The sequence below is a fragment of the Anomaloglossus baeobatrachus genome, chromosome 2 (assembly GCF_048569485.1).
Source record: "Anomaloglossus baeobatrachus isolate aAnoBae1 chromosome 2, aAnoBae1.hap1, whole genome shotgun sequence".
In the NCBI taxonomy this organism is placed as follows: domain Eukaryota; kingdom Metazoa; phylum Chordata; class Amphibia; order Anura; family Aromobatidae; genus Anomaloglossus; species Anomaloglossus baeobatrachus.
Genome location: NC_134354.1, coordinates 723,135,195 through 723,158,880, shown reverse-complemented (window position 1 = coordinate 723,158,880; position 23,686 = coordinate 723,135,195). Strand labels below are relative to the sequence as shown.

General features: G+C 51.2%; 1 protein-coding gene across 1 annotated transcript in view; it reads right to left on the bottom strand.

Moving 5' to 3' along the window:
- HSPH1 (heat shock protein family H (Hsp110) member 1) overlaps positions 1 to 23,686 on the bottom strand; it is a 138,345-nt gene that overhangs the window by 7,861 nt on the left and 106,798 nt on the right. Inside the window, exon 15 of the mRNA XM_075337357.1 lies at positions 15,664 to 15,771. Coding sequence (XP_075193472.1) covers positions 15,664 to 15,771 — 108 coding nt within the window. The remainder of the gene's footprint in view (positions 1 to 15,663; positions 15,772 to 23,686) is intronic.

Genomic DNA, 23,686 nt, shown 5'->3' with positions numbered 1-23,686 from the left:
CGGAAGTCCCCGGCAGCGCTAACAGTCCCAGCCGCGCCGCAGTGATAACAATGGCAGCGGCGGTCAGCGCGGCAGTCCCTCTACACTAACACACTCAGCGACGCTGCAGTGTGTAAAGGCACAAACGCAGTCAGCGCCGCGGTCCCCGGTGCACTAGCACACCCAGCAATGCTGGAGTGTTGCTGTGCGCGGTCCCCACGGGGACACAGAGTACCTCAAAGTAGCAGGGCCATGTCCCTGAACGATACTCGGCTCCTATCCAGCAGAGTCCTCAGGAGCTGTGGATGGAGCACGGTCTCATGTGCCTGGAGACCGATAGGATCCCACTTCACCCAGAGCCCTAAGGGGGATGGGGAAGGAAAACAGCATGTGGGCTCCAGCCTCCGTACCCGCAATGGATACCTCAACCTTAACAACACCGCCGACAAGAGTGGGGTGAGAAGGGAGCATGCTGGGGGCCCTGTTATGGGCCCTCTTTTCTTCCATCCGACATAGTCAGCAGCTGCTGCTGACTAAGCTGTGGAGCTATGCGTGGATGTCTGCCTCCTTCGCACAAAGCATAAAAACTGAGGAGCCCGTGGCAGCACGGGGGGTGTATAGGCTGAAGGGGAGGGGCTTTACACTTTTAGTGTAATACTTTGTGTGGCCTCCGGAGGCATAGCTATACACCCAATTGTCTGGGTCTCCCAATGGAGCGCCAAAGAAAAAAATAAATTATATATATTATATATATATATTATATATATATATTATATATATTATATATATATATGTGTGTGTGTGTGTGTGTGTGTGTGTGTATGTATGTATGTATGTGTGTGTGTATGTGTATGTATGTGTGTATGTGTATGTATGTATGTGTGTATGTGTATGTATGTATGTATGTATGTATGTATGTATGTATGTATGTATGTATGTATGTATGTATATATGTATATATATATATATGTATATATATATATATGTATATATATATATATGTATATATATATATATGTATATATATATATATATATATATATATATATATATATATATATATATATATATATATATATATATATATATATATATATATATATATATATATATATATATATATATATATATATATATATATATATATATATATATATATATATATATATATATATATATATATTCTAAACTATTATATATAAAAAAAAACACAAAAACAAACTATTAATCACTTCTATCGATTAATAAAATGCAAACTGAACAAAAGAAATCTTAATTTATAGGTTCACCTGTACACAGTGAGGGATTTTTTAGGATTATAGTAAGGTGCATGAGTAAACAATTATGCCAAAACGGGGTAGAAAAAAATAAATAAATAGATTAAAAAAAAATTATATCAATCACCATTTTTCTACATAGTTTGAAACAGTCATTATCTAAAAACAGAAGTGTTGGAGGCTTAAAGTTGGTTGATGAAAAGCCAAAGTGCTACAATGGAGAGATGAAGTTTCATGTCACCAGTCTCACATCATGCATTTACATGGTTACACAGCAGTGATCAGAGTGCACTGTAACTATGCTGGCTGTGATACAACCAGATGTCAGCTGGGTATCATAGCTGGTATCTGCCATGTACAATGTAGGCTCCACTCCCGAGCCTGCTCAAAAAAAATATGAACTATACAAAAAAACAAAACAACTAAATAAACAATGTAATGATGAAATATTTAACCGGTACGTCCTAAATCATGAAGCGATCCCTGCCAATTTGAACAGCAGACATGTGTGGCTAACAGGCGTGGGTGGATCCGTGACCCACTCACTTCTGTTAACCCCTTACATCACGCTGTCAAAATGTGACAGCGCAATTTACATGGCTGCAGCGGGGAAATCGCCTTTCTCGCCACCATCAGAGGCCTCGTAAGGCGATCATGGGGAGCCGATTGTTGCCATGGTAGTGACGGGTCATGTAATGACTCCTGTCGCTGTCATGGTGTAGTACCTGTTACAGCGTTCCTAAAAGGAACACTGCATTTCTGCTAATCAGAGCTGTGCAGCTCTGATAAACAGAAATGAATCGGCGATCAGACTGCTGATCCTTATAGTCCCCTAGGGGAACTAGTAAAATAAAAAATAAAAAAAAAGGAAAAGTTTTAAAGAATAATATCACCCCCCATTCACCCTATTGAAAAAAAATATACACATATTTGGTATCACCGCATTCAGATTAATTGATTTTATATTTGGATCATGAATTTCTGATCAGTAAACGGCATATCGGCAAAAAAATTCCAAAACACCAAAGTTATGTTTTTTGGTCGTTGCAATTTTTGTGCAAAATGCAGTAAAATGCAATCAAAACGTAGCATCTGCCCAAACATGGTACTACTAGAAAAGTCAGCTCTAGACGCAAAAAATAACCATCACTGAGCCCCATATCCGGAAAAAGAAGGGAATTTTGTTACTTACCGTAAATTCCTTTTCTTCTAGCTCTTATTGGGAGACCCAGACGATTGGGGTATAGCTACTGCCCTCCGGAGGCCACACAAAGCACTACACTAAAAAGTGCAAGGCCCCTCCCCTTCTGGCTATACCCCCCCGTGGTATCACGGGTTCTCCAGTTTTAGTGCCAAAGCAAGAAGGAGGAAGCCAATAACTGGTTTAAACAAATTAACTCCGAATAACGTCGGAGAACTGAAAAACCGTTCAACATGAACAACATGTGTACCCGCAAACAACAAAAAAATCCCGAAGGACAACAGGGCGGGTGCTGGGTCTCCCAATAAGAGCTAGAAGAAAAGGAATTTACGGTAAGTAACAAAATTCCCTTCTTCTTCAGCGCTCTATTGGGAGACCCAGACGATTGGGACGTCCAAAAGCTGTCCCTGGGTGGGTAAAGAGATACCTCATGTTAGAGCTGCAAAACAGCCCTCCCCTACGGGGATGTCACTGCCGCCTGCAGGACTCTTCTACCTAAGCTGGCATCCGCCGAAGCATAGGTATGCACCTGATAATGTTTGGTGAAAGTGTGCAGACTCGACCAGGTAGCTGCCTGGCACACCTGTTGAGCCGAAGCCTGGTGTCGTAATGCCCAGGACGCACCCACGGCTCTGGTTGAGTGGGCTTTTAGCCCTGAAGGAACCGGAAGCCCCGCAGAACGGTAGGCCTCTAGAATTGGTTCTTTGATCCATCGAGCCAGGGTGGCTTTAGAAGCCTGCAACCCCTTGCGCGGACCAGCGACAAGGACAAAAAGTGCATCGGAACGGCGCATGGGCGCCGTGCGGGAAATGTAGATTCTGAGTGCTCTCACCAGATCCAGCAAACGTAAGTCCTTTTCATACCGGTGAACCGGATGAGGACAAAAGGAAGGCAAGGATATATCCTGATTAAGATGAAACGAGGAGACGACCTTAGGGAGAAACTCCGGAATGGGGCGCAGCACTACCTTGTCCTGGTGGAACACCAGGAAGGGAGCCTTGGATGACAGAGCTGGCAGCTCCGACACTCGCCGAAGCGATGTGATCGCAACAAGAAACGCCACTTTCTGTGACAGGCGAGAAAAGGAAACTTCCTTCAGAGGCTCGAAAGGCGGCTCTGGAGAGCAACTAGAACCCTGTTCAGATCCCATGGATCTAACGGCCGCTTGTACGGGGGCACAATATGACAGACCCCCTGCAGGAACGTGCGCACCTTAGGAAGACGTGCTAGACGCTTCTGAAAAAACACGGATAGTGCCGATACTTGCCCTTTAAGGGAGCTGAGCGACAAGCCCTTTTCTAACCCCGATTGCAGGAAAGAAAGAAAAGTGGGCAATGCAAATGGCCAGGGAGACACTCCCTGAGCGGAACACCAGGATAAGAAAATCTTCCACGTTCTGTGGTAGATCTTAGCAGAAGTCGACTTTCTAGCCTGTCTCATTGTGGCTACAACTCCTTGGGATAATCCTGCAGACGCTAGGATCCAGGACTCAATGGCCACACAGTCAGGTTCAGGGCCGCAGAATTCTGATGGAAAAACGGCCCTTGGGACAGTAAGTCTGGTCGGTCTGGCAGTGACCACGGTCGACCGACCGTGAGATGCCACAGATCCGGATACCACGATCTCCTCGGCCAGTCTGGGGCGACGAGTATGACGCGGCTGCAATCGGATCTGATCTTGCGTAACACTCTGGGCAAAAGTGCCAGAGGTGGGAAGACGTATGGGAGCCGGAACTGCGACCAATCTTGAACTAATGCGTCTGCCGCCAGAGCTCTTTGATCGCACGACCTCGCCATGAATGCCGGGACCTTGTTGTTGTGCCGGGACGCCATTAGGTCGACGTCCGGCACTCCCCATCGGCGACAGATTTCCTGAAACACGTCCGGGTGAAGGGACCACTCCCCTGCGTCCATGCCCTGGCGACTGAGGACGTCTGCTTCCCAATTTTCTACGCCTGGGATGTGAACCGCGGATATGGTGGATGCTGTGTCCTCCACCCACATTAGAATGCGCCGGACTTCTTGGAATGCTTGCCGACTGCGCGTCCCTCCTTGGTGGTTGATGTATGCCACCGCTGTGGAGTTGTCCGACTGGATTCGGATCTGCTTTCCTTCCAGCCTCTGTTGGAAGGCCAGTAGGGCAAGATACACTGCCCTGATTTCCAGAACATTGATCTGAAGGGTGGACTCCTGCGGAGTCCACGTCCCCTGGGCCCTGTGGTGGAGAAACACTGCTCCCCACCCTGACAGACTCGCATCTGTCGTGACCACTGCCCAGGATGGGGGCAGGAAGGATCTTCCCTGAGACAATGAGGTGGGAAGGAGCCACCATTGTAGAGAGTCCTTGGCCGTCTGGGAAAGAGAGACTTTCCTGTCCAGGGACGTTGACTTCCCGTCCCATTGGCGGAGAATGTCCCATTGAAGTGGGCGCAGATGAAACTGCGCAAAGGGAACTGCTTCCATGGCTGCCACCATCTTCCCGAGGAAGTGCATGAGGCGCCTTAAGGGGTGCGACTGGCCTTGAAGGAGCGATTGCACCCCTGTCTGTAGGGACCGCTGCTTGTTCAGCGGAAGCTTCACTCTCGCTGCTCGAGTATGAAACTCCATGCCAAGATACGTTAGCGACTGTGACGGTGACAGATTCGACTTTGGAAAGTTGATGATCCATCCGAACGTCTGTAGAGTCTCCAGCGTAGCATGTAGACTGAGTTGGCATGCCTCTTGAGAGGGTGCCTTGACAAGTAGATCGTCTAGGTAAGGGATCACCGAGTGTCCCTGAGAGTGCAAGACTGCTACCACCGCCGCCATGACCTTGGTGAAGACCCGGGGGGCTGTCGCCAGACCGAATGGCAGAGCTACGAACTGAAGATGGTCGTTTCCTATCACAAAACGTAGAAAACGTTGATGTTCTGTAGCAATTGGCACGTGGAGATAAGCATCTTTGATGTCTATTGAGGCAAGGAAGTCTCCTTGAGACATTGAGGCAACGACAGAGCGGAGGGTTTCCATCCGGAACCGTCTGGCGTGCACATGTTTGTTGAGCAGCTTTAGATCCAGAACAGGACGGAACGAGCCGTCCTTTTTTGGAACCACAAAGAGATTGGAGTAAAACCCTCGCCCTTGTTCCTGAGGCGGTACAGGAACCACTACTCCTTCCGCTCTTAGGGAGTCCACCGCCTGCAGCAGGGCATCTGCTCGGTCTGGATGTGGGGAGGTTCTGAAGAACCGAGCTGGAGGACGAGAACTGAACTCGATTCTGTACCCGCGAGACAAAATGTTTGTCACCCACCGGTCTTTGACCTGTGACATCCAAATGTCGGAAAAGCGGGAGAGCCTGCCCCCGACCGGAGATGCGGAGGGGGGGGGCTGGAAGTCATGAGGTAGCCGCTTTGGAAGCGGTTCCTCCATTTGCTTTCTTGGGGCGTGCGTGAGCCCGCCAGGAATCTGAGACTCTTTGCGTCCTCTGAGTCCCTTTGGACGAGGAGAATTGTGTCTTGCCCGAACCTCGAAAGGACTGAAACCTCTGCTGCCATTTTTTCTGCTGAGGTTTGCTTGATCTGGGCTGGGGAAAGGAAGAGTCTTTACCCTTGGACTGTTTAATGATGTCAGCCAATGGCTCGCCAAACAGTCTATCTCTAGATAAAGGCAAGCTGGTTAAACATTTTTTGGAACCAGCATCTGCTTTCCAGTCCTTTAACCACAAGGCTCTGCGCAAAACTACCGAATTGGCGGACGCCATTGAGGTGCGGCTGGTAGATTCTAGGACCGCATTGATAGCGTAAGACGCAAACGCAGACATCTGCGAGGTAAGGGACGCCACTTGCGGCACCGCTGGATGTATGATAGCATCCACTTTTGCCAAACCAGCTGAAATAGCTTGGAGTGCCCATACGGCTGCGAATGCTGGAGCAAACGACGCGCCGATAGCTTCATAGACAGATTTTAACCAAAGGTCCATCTGTCTGTCATTGGCATCCTTAAGTGAAGCGCCATCCTCCACTGCAACTATGGATCTAGCTGCAAGTTTGGAAATCGGGGGGTCTACTTTTGGACACTGGGTCCAGCGCTTGACCACATCAGGGGGGAAAGGAAAACGTGTATCCTTAGAACGTTTAGAGAAACGCCTTTCTGGATGAGCGTCGTGTTTCTGGATTGACTCTCTGAAGTCAGAGTGATCCAAGAAAGCACTCAATTTACGCTTGGGATAGAGGAAACGAAACTTCTCCTGCTCTGCAGCTGCCTCCTCTGCAGAAGGAGCTGGGGGAGAAATATCCAACAGTCTATTGATGGCTGAGATAAGCTCGTTTACCATGGCGTCCCCATCCGGGGTATCCAGATTGAGAGGGGTTCCAGGATAAGACTCCTGATCACTCTCTTCAGACGCATCACAGGGCGACTGATTGCGCTGAGACCCTGAGCAGTGTGATGACGTTGAGGGTCTTTCCCAGCGAGCTCGCTTAGGGTGGCTGGGGCTATCATCTGAGTCATAATACTCAGCCTGGGAAGCCGGGGACCCCCTTGCAGTCTGGATTAATTCCAACTGAGGGGGATTAGAGGACAGAGACCTCGCCGTGTCCATAGACTGAGCCCCAGTCATGGATTGCAAAGTTTCAAGGATTTTTGCCATAGTCACAGACATTCCATCAGCAAAAACTGCAAAGTCTGTCCCTGACACCGGGGCAGGACTTACAAGCGTCTCAGCCTGGGTCACTACCCCTCCGGACTCCGGCTGGCGAAGCAGCACCGGATCTGAGCATTGCACACAATGGGGGTCTTTGGAACCTGCTGGTAGAGCAGCCCCACATGCAGCACACGCAGTGTACACAGCCCTAGCCTTGGCAGCCTTGCGTTTTGTGGATGACATGTTGCTGCCTCCTCAGAGCGATCTGGGGTATCCAGCCAGGAAGCGACCTCACAGTGCAAGAAATAAATAAATATATATATCTGGTGACACAGTACACCAATACACACTGAGGCACTAGAGGGGCCAGCTGAAATGCCGCTTACCGCCCGCTTAAGAGCGGGTGTGTGGTCGCCAAAAGCCCCCTAGTCCAGGTCTCCCAGAGCCTTGCGTCCTTCCTCCAGCCAGACTGCATGTAATGGCTGCCGGCGTCCTGGGAGAGGAGGGGGGGCGGGCCCTGGGCGTTCCTGACTAAGAGCGGGAAGCCTGCTTCCCTCTGTGCCTAGTGAGAGGGCTGGAGCATGTAAATCAGGCTCCAGCCCTCGTCGCTGCTGCGAAACAGCGTCTCTCCCCTACCCTGATTGACAGGGTGGGGGCGGGAACGAAGCGGAGCTAGGCCGCAAAAGCCGGGGACTGGATTTATAAACGCCGCCGCCGTAAAAGCGCGGTCGGCGTGTCCCCGGCGCACTACAAGTCACAGCAGCGCCGCCGGTCCAGTGGGGGTCGGCGCTGCGTTCCCACAACACAAAAGTCCCCCAGTAAACTGCAGGAACACCAACTCAATCGTTACGGTCCCCGGCGCACTACAACACCCAGCCAGCCCGGAGTGTGTCTGTGCCTGCCGGGGACACAGAGTACCTGTATGATGCAGGGCCTTGTCCCTGATTGTACTCCTGCTCCGTATCCATCAGGTGCTATGGGTCTGTGGATGGAGCCCGGCGTCAGAGCTTAGAGGCCGGCAGGATCCCACTTCCACAGAGCCCTACAAGGGGATGTGGAAGGAAAACAGCATGTGGGGCTCCAGCCCCTGTACCAGCAATAGGTACCTCAACCTTACAACACCATCCACGGGTGAGAAGGGAGCATGCTGGGGGCCCTATATGGGCCCTCTTTTCTTCCATCCGAAATAGTCAGCAGCTACTGCTGACTAAAATCTGTGGAGCCATGCGTGGATGTCTGACCTCCTTCGCACAAAGCTTGAAAACTGGAGAACCCGTGATACCACGGGGGGGTATAGCCAGAAGGGGAGGGGCCTTGCACTTTTTAGTGTAGTGCTTTGTGTGGCCTCCGGAGGGCAGTAGCTATACCCCAATCGTCTGGGTCTCCCAATAGAGCGCTGAAGAAAGAGAATTTTGTTTACTTACCGTAAATTTTTTTTCTTATAGTTCCGTATTGGGAGACCCAGACCTTGGGTGTTTAGCTTCTGCCTCCGGAGGACACACAAAGTACTACACTTAAAAGTGTAGCCCCTCCCTCTGAGCTTATACACCCCCTGGTGAGCCAGTCCCAGCCAGTTAAGTGCAAAATCTGAAGGAGAATAGCCACCCACAAGTAGAACAGAGCAAGAGCCGGAACAACCGGAGACTCTGTCCACAACAACAGCCGGTGATAACACGCGGAACAAGAAATTGCCAACAGGCAACAGGGAGGGTGCTGGGTCTCCCAATACGGAACTATAAGAAAAAGAATTTACGGTAAGTAAACAAAATTCTCTTTTTCTTTATCGTTCCTTTGGGAGACCCAGACCTTGGGACGTTCCAAAGCAGTCCCTGGGTGGGAATAAACAGAAAAACTAAGAAGTAGGCAGAACCTAACTTCACAAATGGGCGACAGCCGCCTGAAGGATGCGTTTGCCCAAGCTCGCATCTGCCGAAGCATGAGCATGCACTTGGTAGTGCTTCGAGAAGGTATGCAGGCTAGTCCAAGTGGCAGCCTGACAGACTTGTTGAGCCGTAGCCTGGTGCCTAAAAGCCCAAGAGGCACCGACAGCTCTGGTCGAGTGTGCCTTGATCCCCGGCGGGGGAGGCACCTGAGTACTCTGGTAGGTGTCCGAAATGGTCAATCTAATCCAACGGGCTAAGGTCGGCTTAGAAGCAGGGAGGCCCTTGCGCCGACCTGTGGTTAGCACAAAAAGAGAGGTGCACCGCCTAAGCGCAGCGGTGCGAGACTCATAGATCCGGAGAGCACGCACCAGATCTAGAGTATGCAGCGCTTTCTCAAAGCGATGAACAGGAGCCGGACAGAAGGAAGGTAGGGTAATGTCCTGGTTAAGGTGGAAAGGAGAGACCACCTTAGGAAGAAAGTCCGGAGTCGGACGGAGAACCACCTTGTCTTGATGAAAGACTAAAAAAGGTGACTCCGAAGAGAGCGCAGCCAAATCAGAGACTCTCCTGAGAGAAGTTATGGCAACCAGAAAGGCCACTTTCTGAGAAAGACGATACAAAGAAACCTCCCTAAGAGGCTCAAAAGGGGGTTTCTGCAATACCGTGAGGACCAAGTTAAGGTCCCAGGGATCCAAGGGCCGCCGATACGGCGGAATGATGTGAGACGCGCCTTGCATGAAGGTGCGGACCTGAGCCAGCCGAGCGAGACGCCGCTGGAACAGAACTGACAGAGCTGAGACTTGTCCCTTGAGAGAGTTGAGGGACAGTCCTAGCTGCAGACCGGACTGTAGAAAAGACAGAAGGGTCGGCAAAGAGAATGGCCAAGGAGGATGGCCGGTAGAGCGACACCAGGACAGGAACATTATCCAAGTCCTGTGATAGATCTTAGCGGAGGAAGCCTTACGGGCCCGAGTCATAGTGGAGATGACTTCAGGAGGAATACCAGAAGCCGTCAAAATCCAGGATTCAAGAGCCACGCCGTCAATTTGAGAGCCGCAGAATTCGGGCGGAAAAACGGACCTTGCTAGAGTAGGTCTGGACGGTCCGGGAGATGCCACGGCATCTCTGCGGACAGGTGGAGCAGGTCCGGATACCAAGCTCGCCTGGGCCAGTCCGGTGCAATGAGGATGACTCGACGGCCCTCCATTCTGATCTTGCGCAGGACTCTGGGCAAGAGAGCTAGAGGGGGAAACACATAAGACAGACGAAACTGGGACCAGTCTTGAACCAGAGCGTCCGCGGCGAAGACCTGAGGATCGTGGGAGCGAGCCACGTAAACAGGAACTTTGTTGTTGTGACGGGATGCCATTAGGTCCACGTCCGGAGTGCCCCATTTGCGGCAGATTGACTGAAACACTGCCGGGTGCAGGGACCACCCGCCACCGTCCACGCTTTGACGGCTGAGATAATCTGCCTCCCAGTTTTCCACGCCTGGGATGTGGACTGCGGATATGGTGGACTTGGAGTCCTCCGCCCATTGGAGGATGCGTTGTACCTCCATCATTGCCAGGCGGCTGCGTGTCCCGCCTTGGTGATTGATGTAGGCAACCGCTGTCGCGTTGTCTGACTGGACTCGAATGTGCCTGCCCGCCAACAGGTGGTGAAAAGCTAGGAGAGCTACAAGCACGGCTCTCGTTTCCAGCACATTGATTGAAAGGGCTGACTCGGACGGAGTCCAAGTGCCCTGCGCTCTGGGGTGGAAACATACCGCTCCCCAGCCGGATAGACTGGCATCCGTGGTGAGAATCACCCAGGACAGGGCCAGGAAGGAGCGTCCTTGGGACAGGGAGAGGGGCCAAAGCCACCACTGAAGGGAGCTCCTGGTCCGTGGCGACAGAGCCACTAACTTGTGTAAGGAGGAAGGCCGCTTGTCCCAACAGCGGAGAATGTCCAGCTGCAGGGGGCACAGATGGAACTGGGCAAAGGGAACAGCCTCCATGGATGCCACCATTTGACCCAGCACCTGCATCAGACGCCTGAGAGTATAACGGCGGGGCCTTAGAAGAGAGCGCACCGCCAGCTGGAGTGACAGCTGTTTGTTTAAGGGCAACTTCACTAGAGCCGACAAAGTCTCGAACTGCATCCCTAGGTACGTGAGACTCTGGGTCGGAGTCAGAGTGGACTTGGGAAGATTGACAAGCCACCCGAATTGGGCTAGAGTGGCGAGAGTGAGCGAGACACTCCGCTGACAGTCTGCGCTGGATGAAGCCTTGACTAGAAGGTCGTCCAGGTAAGGAATCACTGCCAACCCCTGGAGGTGCAGAACCGCAATCACTGCTGCCATGACCTTGGTGAATACCCGAGGGGCCGTGGCTAACCCGAAGGGGAGAGCCACGAATTGGAAATGATCTTCTCCTATTGCAAAACGTAGCCAACGCTGGTGTGAAACTGCAATTGGCACATGCAGATAGGCATCTCTGATGTCGATGGACGCCAGGAAATCCCCTTGGGTCATTGAGGCAATGACTGATCGCAGAGACTCCATGCGAAAGTGCCGCACCTGAACATGCTTGTTGAGAAGCTTGAGATCCAGGATGGGCCGGAAGGTACCGTCCTTTTTGGGAACTAGGAAGAGATTTGAGTAGAAACCTCTGAACCGTTCCCGGGAGGGAACTAGTACAATTACTCCGTTGGCCTGCAAGGCTGCCACGGCCTGTGAGAAGGCGGCGGCCTTGGAGCAGGGGGGAGTTGAGAGAAAAAATCTGTTTGGCGGGCTGGAAGAGAATTCTATCCTGTAGCCGTGGGAGATGATATCTCTCACCCACTGATCGGAGACGTGTTGAAACCAAGCGTCGCCAAAGTGGGAGAGCCTGGCACCGACTAAGGACGTTGCCGGAGCGGGCAGAGAGTCACGAGGAGGCTGCCTTAGTGGCAGCACCTCCTGCGGTCTTCTGTGGACGCGCTTTTGGGCGCCAGTTGGATTTCTGGTCTTTAGCTGAGTTAGCGGACGAGGCGGAGGGCTTAGAGGACGACCAGTTGGAAGAACGAAAGGAGCGAAACCTCGACTGATTCCTACCCTGGGCAGGTTTCCTGGTTTTGGTTTGTGGCATGGAAGTACTCTTCCCGCCAGTAGCTTCTTTAATAATTTCATCCAGCTGTTCTCCGAACAGCCGGGACCCAGCAAAAGGGAGCCCAGCAAGGTATTTCTTAGAAGAAGCATCTGCCTTCCACTCTCGAAGCCACAAGATCCTGCGGATAACGAGGGAATTAGCCGAAGCCACCGCAGTGCGGTGAGAAGCCTCCAGCATGGCAGACATGGCATAAGATGAAAAAGCTGAAGCTTGAGAAGTTAAGGCAACCATCTCGGGCATAGATTCCCTGGTGAGGGAATGCATCTCCTATAGAGAAGCAGAGATGGCTTTGAGAGCCCACACTGCTGCAAAAGTTGGGGAAAACGCGGCCCCCACCGCTTCATACACAGATTTGGCCAGAAGGTCAATCTGACGGTCAGTGGAATCCTTAAGGGAGGTGCCATCAGCCACCGACACAACGGTCCAAGCTGAGAGCCTAGACACCGGAGGGTCTACCTTTGGGGAATGAGCCCACTCCTTGACCACCTCAGGTGGAAAGGGAAAACGGTCATCATAACCACGCTTTGGGAAGCGTTTGTCAGGACAGGCCCTGGGTTTGGTCACAGCGGTCTGAAAACTGGAGTGGTTAAAGAACACACTCTTTACTCTCTTAGACTATGTGTCCACGTTGCTTTTTACCTGCTTTTTTGCTGCTTTTTCACCTGCAGCGTTTAATGCCAAAATAGATGTGTTCTGCTTTTCAAGCAAAGTCTATGGGAATTTGGGTTTCTTGTGCCCACTATGCAGTTCAAACTGCAGCCTTTTTCTGGCAGAAATTTGGTCAAAAACTCTGCTTTGCAGTTCAAAACGCAAATGGCAAAAACAATTGACATGTCCCATGGACTCAGCAAAAGACTGGGAGATAGACCTAGAAAAGGATTCTACCCAAGCCGGGGGTTCAGCCACAGGTGCAGGAGCAGCCTGAGAGACCACTGGGGGTGAGACTCCAGGCTGTGGCACCGCCAAGTTAGAGCAGACATCACAATGTGGATAGGTGCTCGGTTCAGGCAGCAGGAGCTTACATGCAGCGCATACAGTATAAAGCTTTGGAGCCTTGCTCCTCGTGTGAGACATGCTGCTGGAGTGGGGACAGCTTCTACAAGAGAATGAACCCCAGAGAGTATATACAGAGGTCCACAACCAGAGACCGGTTGTGGCTTACCAGACCTCTGGCAGCGGTGTTGTGTGCCCTCCAGATCCCGAAGCCCGGACCCCCAATGCACAGCACCTCAGCAGGGATGCAGAGTGCAGGCCAGCGCAGAGTGAACCCTGTCTGAGAAAATGGTCGCCGGAGCGAAGAGAGGGGGGCGGGACTTGGGGCGTTCCTGTAGAGAGCGGGATCTGGAGGGCTATAGAGACCTACAGGGGGAGGAGACACGCACAGCAGTGGGGAGTGTCCCTCCCCTGTGCCGGACGGCCGCCGGGAGGAGCCGAGCCTGTCCCTCTGCATGAGTGACATGCGAGGACAGTGAACAGAAACTAGGCCTCCGGCAAAGCCGGGGCCTAAATTTGAGCGGCGAGGCCGACGCGCAGGCACCATCGGCGTGGTTCTCGGGCGACAGCTAGAGAACCCGCCGGAAATGCCAAGATAAATACAGTAAGCACACTCTCCCCATACAATAAAGCACAGGGACCCCCAACATATAAACGTCTCAGGTACTTAGCTGCTGAGACGCAGGGCCAGGTCCCTGGGGATGAGTGCTCCGGTCCAGCAGGATCCTAAAGGGCTGCGGATGGAGACCGGTCTCCTGCCAGGCATGGAGACCGCGCTGGCTCCCACTTCAAGCCAGAGCCCAGGAGGGATGGTGAAGGAGCATGGCATGTAAGGCTCCAGCCTTGGAATCAACCTTACAACACCACCAACACAGTGGGGTGAGAAGGGACATGCCGTGGGTCCAGACGTGGACCCGCACTTCTTCAATCTCATTCCAAAAAGAAAAAAAAAAATCATATGAGAATGCATGTGTGGATGTATGCCTCCTGAACACAAAGTGATAAACTGGCTGGGACTGGCTCACCAGGGAGTGTATAAGCTCAGAGGGAGGAGCTACACTTTTAAGTGTAGTACTTTGTGTGTCCTCCGGAGGCAGAAGCTAAACACTCAAGGTCTGGGTCTCCCAAAGGAACGATAAAGAAAATGAGATCGCTACGGTTGCGGAATATGGCACAGAAAGCGCAACATTTTTTTCGGGACAAACGTCTGAATTTTTTTTAACCGTTTAAATCAAAAGGAAACCACTAAATGTTTTACCATATAGTGGACATTGTGAATTAAAAATAAAAAAAAAAAAAAAAAAAAAATCAAACCGCAAAATAATCGTGAGATTGGACTTTTTTTTTTTTTTGCAATTTTTCAGCACTTGGAATTTTCCCCCCAGTTTTGTCCACTACACTAGATGGTACAACTCATGGTTTCATTTAAAAGTACATCTGGTCCCTCAAAAAACAAGCCCTCACATGGCAAGATTGACAGAAAAATAAAAAAAAAAAAAAGTTATGGCTCTCGGAAGAAGGGGGGAGGAAAAAAAACAAAAATGAAAAACTGAAAATCGCCCAGGAGTGATGCAGTTAAACAATAGGTAATTTTCCAACTGACAAACTCCCTTTAAAAGGATATGGACACCTTTTGAGCCATTATTTCTTAAATACATGCATTTTTTTCATAAAAATGTGATCACTATTAACTCCTTCTGCTATGTACTGCGATATATAAAGGCTGCAGAAGCTACATTTTTGCATTTAAAATAATAATGACCTAAAAAGGTGTCTACAGTATATTAATGAAGACTGGCCAAGTGCAAACTTAATGACTGACTCTGCTGGGATGTTGTGCACTTAGGGGTACTTCTCACATAGCGAGATCGCTAGAGAGATCGCTAGAGAGATCGCTGCTGAGTCACGGTTTTTGTGACGCAGCAGTGACCTCATTAGCGATCTCGCTGTGTGTGCCACTGAGCAGCGATTTGGCCCCTACTGTGAGATCGATGCTCGTTACACACAGTGGTGGTTCATTTTTTGGACGTTGCTCTCCCGCTGTCAAGCACACATCGCTGTGTTTGACAGCAAGAGAGCAACGATCTGAATGTGCAGGGAGCAGGCGTCTGGCAGCCTGTGGTAAGCTGTAGCCAAGGTAAATATCGGGTAACCAAGGGAAGCCCTTTGCTTGGTTACCCGATATTTACCTTGGTTACTAGCGTCCGCCGCTCTCAGGCTGCCAGTGCCGGCTCCCTGCACACATAGCCAGAGTACACATAGGGTAAATAAGCAAAGCGGTTTGCTTATTAACCCAATGTGTACTCTGGCTAGGAGTGCAGGGAGCCAGCGCTAAGCGGTGTGCGCTGGTAACCAAGGTAAATATCGGGTAACCAAGCGCTTGGTTACCCGATATTTACCTTAGTTACCAAGCGCAGCATCGCTTCTACGCGTCGCTGCTGGCTGGGAGCTGGTCACTGGTGAGATCTGCCTGATTGACAGGTCACCAGCGACCATGTAGCGACGCACCAGCGATCCTGACCAGGTCACCTCGCTGGTGGGATCGCTGGAGCGTCGCAAAAGTGTGACGGAACCCTTACCTTCAGCTCATCGAGCTTCTCCACATACACCTGTCTGGACTGATCCTCCCCATCTTCATACAACCAGTTCTCGGTTTCTGTTAAAAGCTCTGAAAAATGCCCCAGGTCCTAGAGAGAAAAAAAAAAAAAATCAAGTCAGGTATTTACTTTACATTAGCTTATGATAATTTTTAAAGGGGTTTTTAAAGGGGTGTTCCCATCTGCAAGATCCTATCCAAATATGTAGTACATGTAATAATATTAACCGCTTCACGACACATGGGTACGTCATAGATCATGCCAGGTTAACCCCTGCCTGCTGCCACCGACAGCGATCGCTGCACGTCAGCTGATTTGAACAGCTGACATGTGCGGCTATCAGGCACCAGTGGATTTGCTACCTACTCGGGCCTGTTAAACCCTTAGATCACGCTGTGAAAATGTCACAGAGCAATGCAACAGCGGGCCGTGGTAAGCATTCACTTACCCGGCTCCATCGGGAGTCACATGATGTGATCACATGGCTCCGATGGTAGAACAGGGTCATGTGAGTACTCCTGTAGCTATCATGAGTCAGTTCCTCTTATAGCCGGCAGAAGGCCGTGTATGAGAGGAGAGCTGCTTTTCTGCAGATAAGAGAAATGCTGGTCTGATCTACAAGTAAGAATGAGCGATCAGACTGCTGATCCTTATAGTCCCCTATGGAACCTAATAAAATAAAAAGTTGAAATTTTTTTTAAAAAATTTTACAAAAAAAACAAAACAAAACAACAAACCTAAAAAGTTCAAATCACCCCCCATTCGCTCCATTGAAAATTAAAAGGGTTACAAATAATAAAAATATACACATTTGGTATCGCAGCGTTCAAAAATGCCTGATCTATCAAAATATAAAATCAATTAATCTGATTGGTAAACGGAATAGCAGCAAGAAAGTTCCAGACGACAAAATTACGTTTTTTTGGTCGTTGCAAATTTTGAGCAAAATGTGATAACAGACGATCAAAACATAGCATATGCGCAAAACTGGTACCATTAAAAACGTCAGCCCGAGACGCAAAAAATATGCATCACTGAGACATAGATCCCAAAAAATGAGAACGCTACGGGTCATGGGAAATGGCGCAAAAAGTGCGCTTTTTTTGGGACAAACTTCTGAATTATTTTTTTTTAACCCCCTAGATAAAAGAAAACCTATACATGTTTGGTATCTACAAACTCGAACTGATATCATATGGACACATCAGTTTTACCATATAGTGAGCATTGTGAATAAAATATCCCAAAAACAATCATGCAAACGCACTTTTTTTGCACTTGGAATTTTTTTTTTAAGTTTTCCAGTGCACTATATGGTAAAACTTATGGTTTCATTTAAAAGTTGAACTCGTCTCGCAAAAATCAAGCCCTCATTTGGCAAGATTGATGGAAAAAAAGAGAATTTTGTTTACTTACCGTAAATTCTTTTTCTTATAGTTCCGACATGGGAGACCCAGACCATGGGTGTATAGCTTCTGCCTCCGGAGGACACACAAAGTACTACACTCAAACGTGTAGCTCCTCCCTCCGGGCTATATACACCCCCTGGATGACAATCTAACCAGTTCAGTGCAAAAGCTGAAGGAGGACATCCACCCATAAGTAGAGATAGAGTAAAACTCAGAAAAACCGGAACCTCTGTCTACAACAACAGCCGGTGAAACACACGGAACAAGAACTGCCAACAGGCAACAGGGAGGGTGCTGGGTCTCCCATGTCGGAACTATAAGAAAAAGAATTTACGGTAAGTAAACAAAATTCTCTTTTTCTTCATCGTTCCTTATGGGAGACCCAGACCATGGGACGTCTCAAAGCAGTCCATGGGTGGGAAATAACCAAAACTGAGAAGTAGGCAAAACCTAACTTCACAAGTGGGCGACAGCTGCCTGAAGGATGCGTCTGCCCAAGCTCGCATCTGCCGAAGCATGAGCATGCACTTGGTAGTGCTTCGAAAAGGTGTGCAGACTAGACCAAGTGGCAGCCTGACAAACCTGCTGAGCCGTAGCCTGGTGCCTGAAAGCCCAGGAGGCACCGACAGCTCTGGTCGAGTGTGCCTTAATCCCTGGCGGTGGGGGCACCTGAGAATGCTGGTAGGCATCGGATATGGCCGACCTAATCCAACGAGCTAGGGTCGGCTTAGAAGCCGAGAGACCCTTGCGCTGACCCGTGGTTAGCACAAAAAGTGAGGTGCACCGCCTAAAAACGGCGGTGCGTGACACATAGATTCGGAGCGCCCGCACCAAATCCAAGGTATGCAACGCCTTCTCAAAGCGATGCACAGGGGCCGGACAAAGGGAAGGCAATGAAATGTCCTGGTTAAGGTGGAAAGGAGATACCACCTTAGGGAGAAAGTCCGGAGTCGGACGGAGAACCACCTTGTCTTGGTGAAACACCAAAAAAGGTGACTCCGAAGAGAGCGCAGCCAAATCAGAGACTCTCCTGAGAGAAGTTATGGCCACCAGAAAGACCACTTTCTGTGAAAGTCTAAACAAGGGAACCTCCCTAAGAGGCTCAAAGGGGGGTTTCTGTAAGGCCGTGAGGACCAGATTAAGATCCCAAGGATCCAAAGGCCGCCGGTAGGGAGGAATGATGTGAGATGCGCTCTGCATGAAGGTGCGCACCTGAGCCAGTCGGGCGATACGCCGCTGGAATAATACCGACAGAGCCCCTTGAGGGAATTGAGGGACAGTCCTAGCTGCAGACCGGACTGTAGAAAGGACAGGATGGTCGACAAGGAGAACGGCCAAGGAGCATGGTCGGAAGAGCGACACCAGGACAGGAAAATCTTCCAAGTCCTGTGGTAAATCTTGGCCGAGGAAGACTTTCGAGCCTGAGTCATAGTGGAGATGACCTCAGAAGGAATGCCTGAAGCCGTCAGGATCCAGGACTCAAGAGCCACGCTGTCAATCTGAGAGCCGCAGAATTCTGGCGGAAGAACGGACCTTGAGAGAGAAGGTCTGGGCGGTCCGGGAGATGCCACGGCATTTCTACGGACAGTCGGAGCAGATCTGGGTACCAAGCTCGCCTGGGCCAGTCCGGAGCAATGATTATGACCCGACGGCCCTCCATTCTGATCTTGCGCAGAACCCTGGGCAAGAGAGCTAGAGGGGGAAACACATAGGCCAGACGGAACTGGGACCAATCTTGAACCAGCGCGTCCGCTGCGAAGGCCTGAGGATCGTGGGAGCGAGCCACGTAAACCGGAACCTTGTTGTTGTGCCGGGATGCCATTAGATCCACTTCCGGAGTGCCCCACTTGTGGCAGATTGACCTGAACACTGCCGGATGAAGGGCCCACTCGCCGCTGTCCACGGTTTGACGGCTGAGATAATCGGCCTCCCAGTTTTCTACGCCTGGGATGTGGACCGCGGATATGGTGGACTTGGAGTCCTCCGTCCACTGAAGGATTCGTTGAACTTCCAACATTGCCAGGCGGCTGCGAGTCCCGCCCTGGTGATTGATGTAGGCAACCGCTGTCGCGTTGTCCGACTGGACTCGAATGTGCTTGCCCGCCAACAGGTGGTGAAAGGCCACGAGAGCTAGAAGAACAGCCCTGATTTCCAGCACATTGATCGAGAGGGCTGATTCGGACGGAGTCCAAGTGCCCTGTGCTCGGTGTTGGAGAAATACTGCCCCCCAGCCGGAGAGGCTGGCATCCGTGGTGAGAATCACCCAGGACGGAGTCAGGAAGGAGCGTCCCTGTGACAGAGAGAGGGGCCGAAGCCACCACTGAAGAGAGCTCCTGGTCTGCGGCGACAGAGCCACTAGCCTGTGCAAGGAAGAGATCTGCTTGTCCCAACAGCGGAGAATGTCCAGCTGCAGAGGACGCAGATGGAACTGGGCAAAGGGAACCGCTTCCATTGACGCCACCATCTGACCCAGCACCTGCATGAGGTGCCTGATGGAATGACGGCGGGGCTTCAACAGAGAGCGCACCACCAGATGAAGGGACTGCTGTTTGACTAAGGGCAGCTTCACAAGTGCCGGCAGAGTCTCGAATTGCATCCCTAGGTACGTAAGTTCCTGGGTCGGGGTCAGAGTGGACTTGGGCAGATTGACAAGCCACCCGAATTGAACAAGCGTGGCGAGAGTGAGCGAAACACTCCGCTGGCAGTCTGCACTGGATGAGGCCTTGACTAGAAGGTCGTCCAGGTAGGGGATTACTGCCAACCCCTGGAGATGCAGGACCGCAACCACTGCTGCCATGACCTTGGTGAATATCCGAGGGGCTGTGGCTAACCCGAAGGGGAGAGCCACGAATTGGAAATGTTCCTCTCCGATTGCAAAGCGTAGCCAACGCTGGTGTGAAACCGCAATAGGCACATGCAGATAGGCATCTCTGATGTCGATGGATGCTAGAAAATCTCCTTGGGTCATTGAGGCAATGACCGATCTCAGAGATTCCATGCGAATGCGCCGCACCTGAACATGCTTGTTGAGAAGCTTGAGGTCCAGGATGGGCCGGAAGGAACCGTCCTTCTTGGGGACTAGGAAGAGGTTTGAGTAGAAACCTCTGAACCGTTCCCGGGCGGGAACCGGAACAATTACTCCGTTGGCCTGCAAGGATGCCACGGCCTTATAGAAGGCGGCGGCCTTGGAGCAGGGGGGAGTGGACAGAAAAAATCTGTTTGGCGGGCTGGAAGAAAATTCTATCCTGTAGCCGTGGGAGATGATATCCCGCACCCACTGATCGGAGACGTGTTGAAACCACACGTCGCCAAAGCGGGAGAGCCTGCCACCGACCAAGGACGTTGCTGGCGCCGCCAGATAGTCAAGAGGAGGCTGCCTTAGTGGCAGCGGCTCCTCCGTTCTTCTGAGGACGCGGCTTCGCGCGCCAGTTGGGTTTACGATCCTTGGCTGAGGTAGTGGACGAAGCTGAGGGCTTAGAGGATGACCAGTTAGAGGAACGAAAGGAACGAAACCTCGACTGGTTCCTGCCCTGGACAGGTTTTCTGGTTTTAGTTTGCGGCAAGGAAGTACTCTTCCCGCCAGTAGCTTCCTTAATAATTTCATCCAGCTGTTCACCGAACAGCCGGGACCCAGCAAAGGGGAGCCCAGCAAGGAACTTCTTAGAAGAAGCGTCTGCTGTCCACTCTCGAAGCCACAAGATCCTGCGGATCGCGAGAGAATTCGCGGAAGCCACCGCCGTGCGGTGAGAGGCCTCCAGAATGGCAGACATGGCGTAGGATGAAAAAGCCGAAGCCTGGGAGGTTAAGGCAACCATCTCGGGTATAGAGTCCCTGGCGAGGGAATGCATCTCCGCCAGAGAGGCAGAGACTGCCTTAAGAGCCCACACTGCCGCAAAAGACGGGGAGAACGAGGCTCCTGCCGCCTCATATACAGATTTGGCCAGAAGGTCAACCTGGCGGTCAGTGGGATCCTTAAGAGAGGTGCCGTCGGCCACAGATACGACTGTCCGGGCTGAGATTCTCGACACCGGAGGGTCCACCTTTGGGGACTGAGCCCACTCCTTAACCACCTCTGGTGGAAAGGGAAAACGGTCATCAGAACTACGCTTTGGAAAGCGTTTGTCAGGACAGGCCCTGGGCTTGGTAACAGTGGCCTGAAAACTGGAGTGGTTAAAAAAACGTACTCCTAGCTCTCTTAGGAGAGGTAAACTGGTGTATTTCTACCAGAGAGGCTTGTTCCTCTGACACTGGTGGATTGAGGTTCAGTACGGAGTTAATGGATGCAATCAAGTCACTAACATCCGCATCGCCCGCAGATAAATCAATGGGGTACATAGAGGTAGCGTCTGAGCCCCCAGTAAAGGTATCCTCCTCGCCTTGCACCTCAGCTTGTGAATCAGAGCCGTGGGACGAGGAAGGAGAAGGGTCCCTGCGTCTCCGTTTAGGAGGACGGGGTCCTAAAACCTGCTCTGAGAGCTCTGCAGAGCTCGGAGCAGCAGAGGCACCCTGAGAAGGGGGCTGATGCATGGTCAGCAGAGTCCGGGACAGCTGTCCCATGGAGTCGGCAAAGGACTGCGAGATAGCCTTAGAAAACGATGCTACCCAAGCCGGGGGTTCAGCCACCGGTGCCTGAGCAGCCTGAGGGACCCCTGAGAAGTCTCCAGGCTGAGGCACCACCATGTTAGAGCAGGCCTCACAATGAGGATATGTGCTCGGTTCTGGCAGAATGAGCTGACATGCAGTGCATATAGAGTACAGCTTAGCAGCTTTCTTGCTCCTAGTGACAGACATGCTGCTGAGGTGGAGGCTCTGCAGTAATAATAACAATACACTCCTGTAGAATGACCCCTGAGAGTGTATAATAAAGCCCACAACCAGAGGTTGTGGCTTACCAGACCGTGTGTGCCCTCCGGATTCCACAGCTCGGACCCCCAGTGAAGCGTCTGCCTTCCAAGATGCAGAGCTGCAGCAGCCAGCGCCGATCAGTGTGAAGACGCTGATAAAATGGCGCTGGAGTGAGGAGGGGGGGCGGGGATTAGCCCAGGAGCGGGAAAACGGAGGGCCAAGGAGAGATACAGGGGAGGGAAACATCTCCTGAGAGAGGAGTGTCCTCCCCTCTGCTGAACGGCCGGTGGGCGGTGTCACACTCTTCCCCTGCATGAATCATGCAGGGGAAGCTGAAAACGAAAGTAGGCCGCAACTGAAGCCGGGGCCTAGATTTTTACATGCGGCCGACGAGCAGGCACCGTCGGCGCGGTTCTCAGGAAAAACCCAGAGAACCGGCCGGAATTCACAACAAAGTTAAAAGACACACTCTCCCCTTCATAAATGTACCCGGGACCCCTGAAAAGCGTCTCAATACTTAGCTTTGAGGCGCAGGGCCAAGTCCCTGGGGGAGTTGTTAAACGCTCCGTTCGACAGGAACCAGACAGAGCTGCGGATGGAGACCGGTCTTCTGCAAGGCAGAAAGAACCGTGATGGCTCCCACTTCAAGCCAGAGCCCATGGGATGGCGAAGGAGCACGGCATGTGAAGGCTCCAGCCTTGTAAAGTCAACCTTAACAGCACCGCCGACACAGTGGGGTGAGAAGGGACATGCCGGGAGTCCAGACTGGACCCGCTTTTCTTCCATATCTTTGAAATCAAAAATCTTAAAAATGAAAAAAAGAGAATTTTGTTTACTTACCGTAAATTCTTTTTCTTATAGTTCCGACATGGGAGACCCAAACCATGGGTGTATAGCTTCTGCCTCCGGAGGACACACAAAGTACTACACTCAAACGTGTAGCTCCTCCCTCCGGGCTATATACACCCCCTGGATGACAATCTACCCAGTTCAGTGCAAAAGCTGAAGGAGGACATCCACCCATAAGTAGAGATAGAGTAAAACTCGGAATAACCGTAACTCTGACTACTAACAACAGCCGGTGAAACACATGGAACAAAAAAACTGCCAACAGGCAACAGGGAGGGTGCTGGGTCTCCCATGTCGGAACTATAAGAAAAAGAATTTACGGTAAGTAAACAAAATTCTCTTTTTCTTTATCGTTCCTTATGGGAGACCCAAACCATGGGACGTTCCAAAGCAGTCCATGGGTGGGAATAAACCAACTGAGAAGTAGGCAAAACCTAACTTCACAAATGGGCGACAGCCGCCTGAAGAATGCGTCTGCCCAAGCTCGCATCTGCCGAAGCATGAGCATGCACTTGGTAGTGCTTCGAAAAAGTGTGCAGACTGGACCACGTGGCAGCCTGACAAACCTGCTGAGCCGTAGCTTGGTGCCTGAAAGCCCAGGAGGCACCGACAGCTCTGGTCGAGTGCGCCTTAATCCCTAGCGGGGGAGGCACCTGAGAACACTGGTAGGCATCGGTGATAGCCGACCTGATCCAACGAGCTAGGGTCGGTTTAGAAGCAGCGAGACCCTTGCGCTGACCAGTGGTTAGCACAAAAAGTGAGGTGCACCGCCTAAAAACGGCGGTGCGTGACACATAGATTCGGAGCGCTCGCACCAAATCCAAGGTATGCAACGCCTTTTCAAAGCGATGCACAGGGGCCGGACAAAGAGAAGGCAATGAAATGTCCTGGTTAAGGTGGAA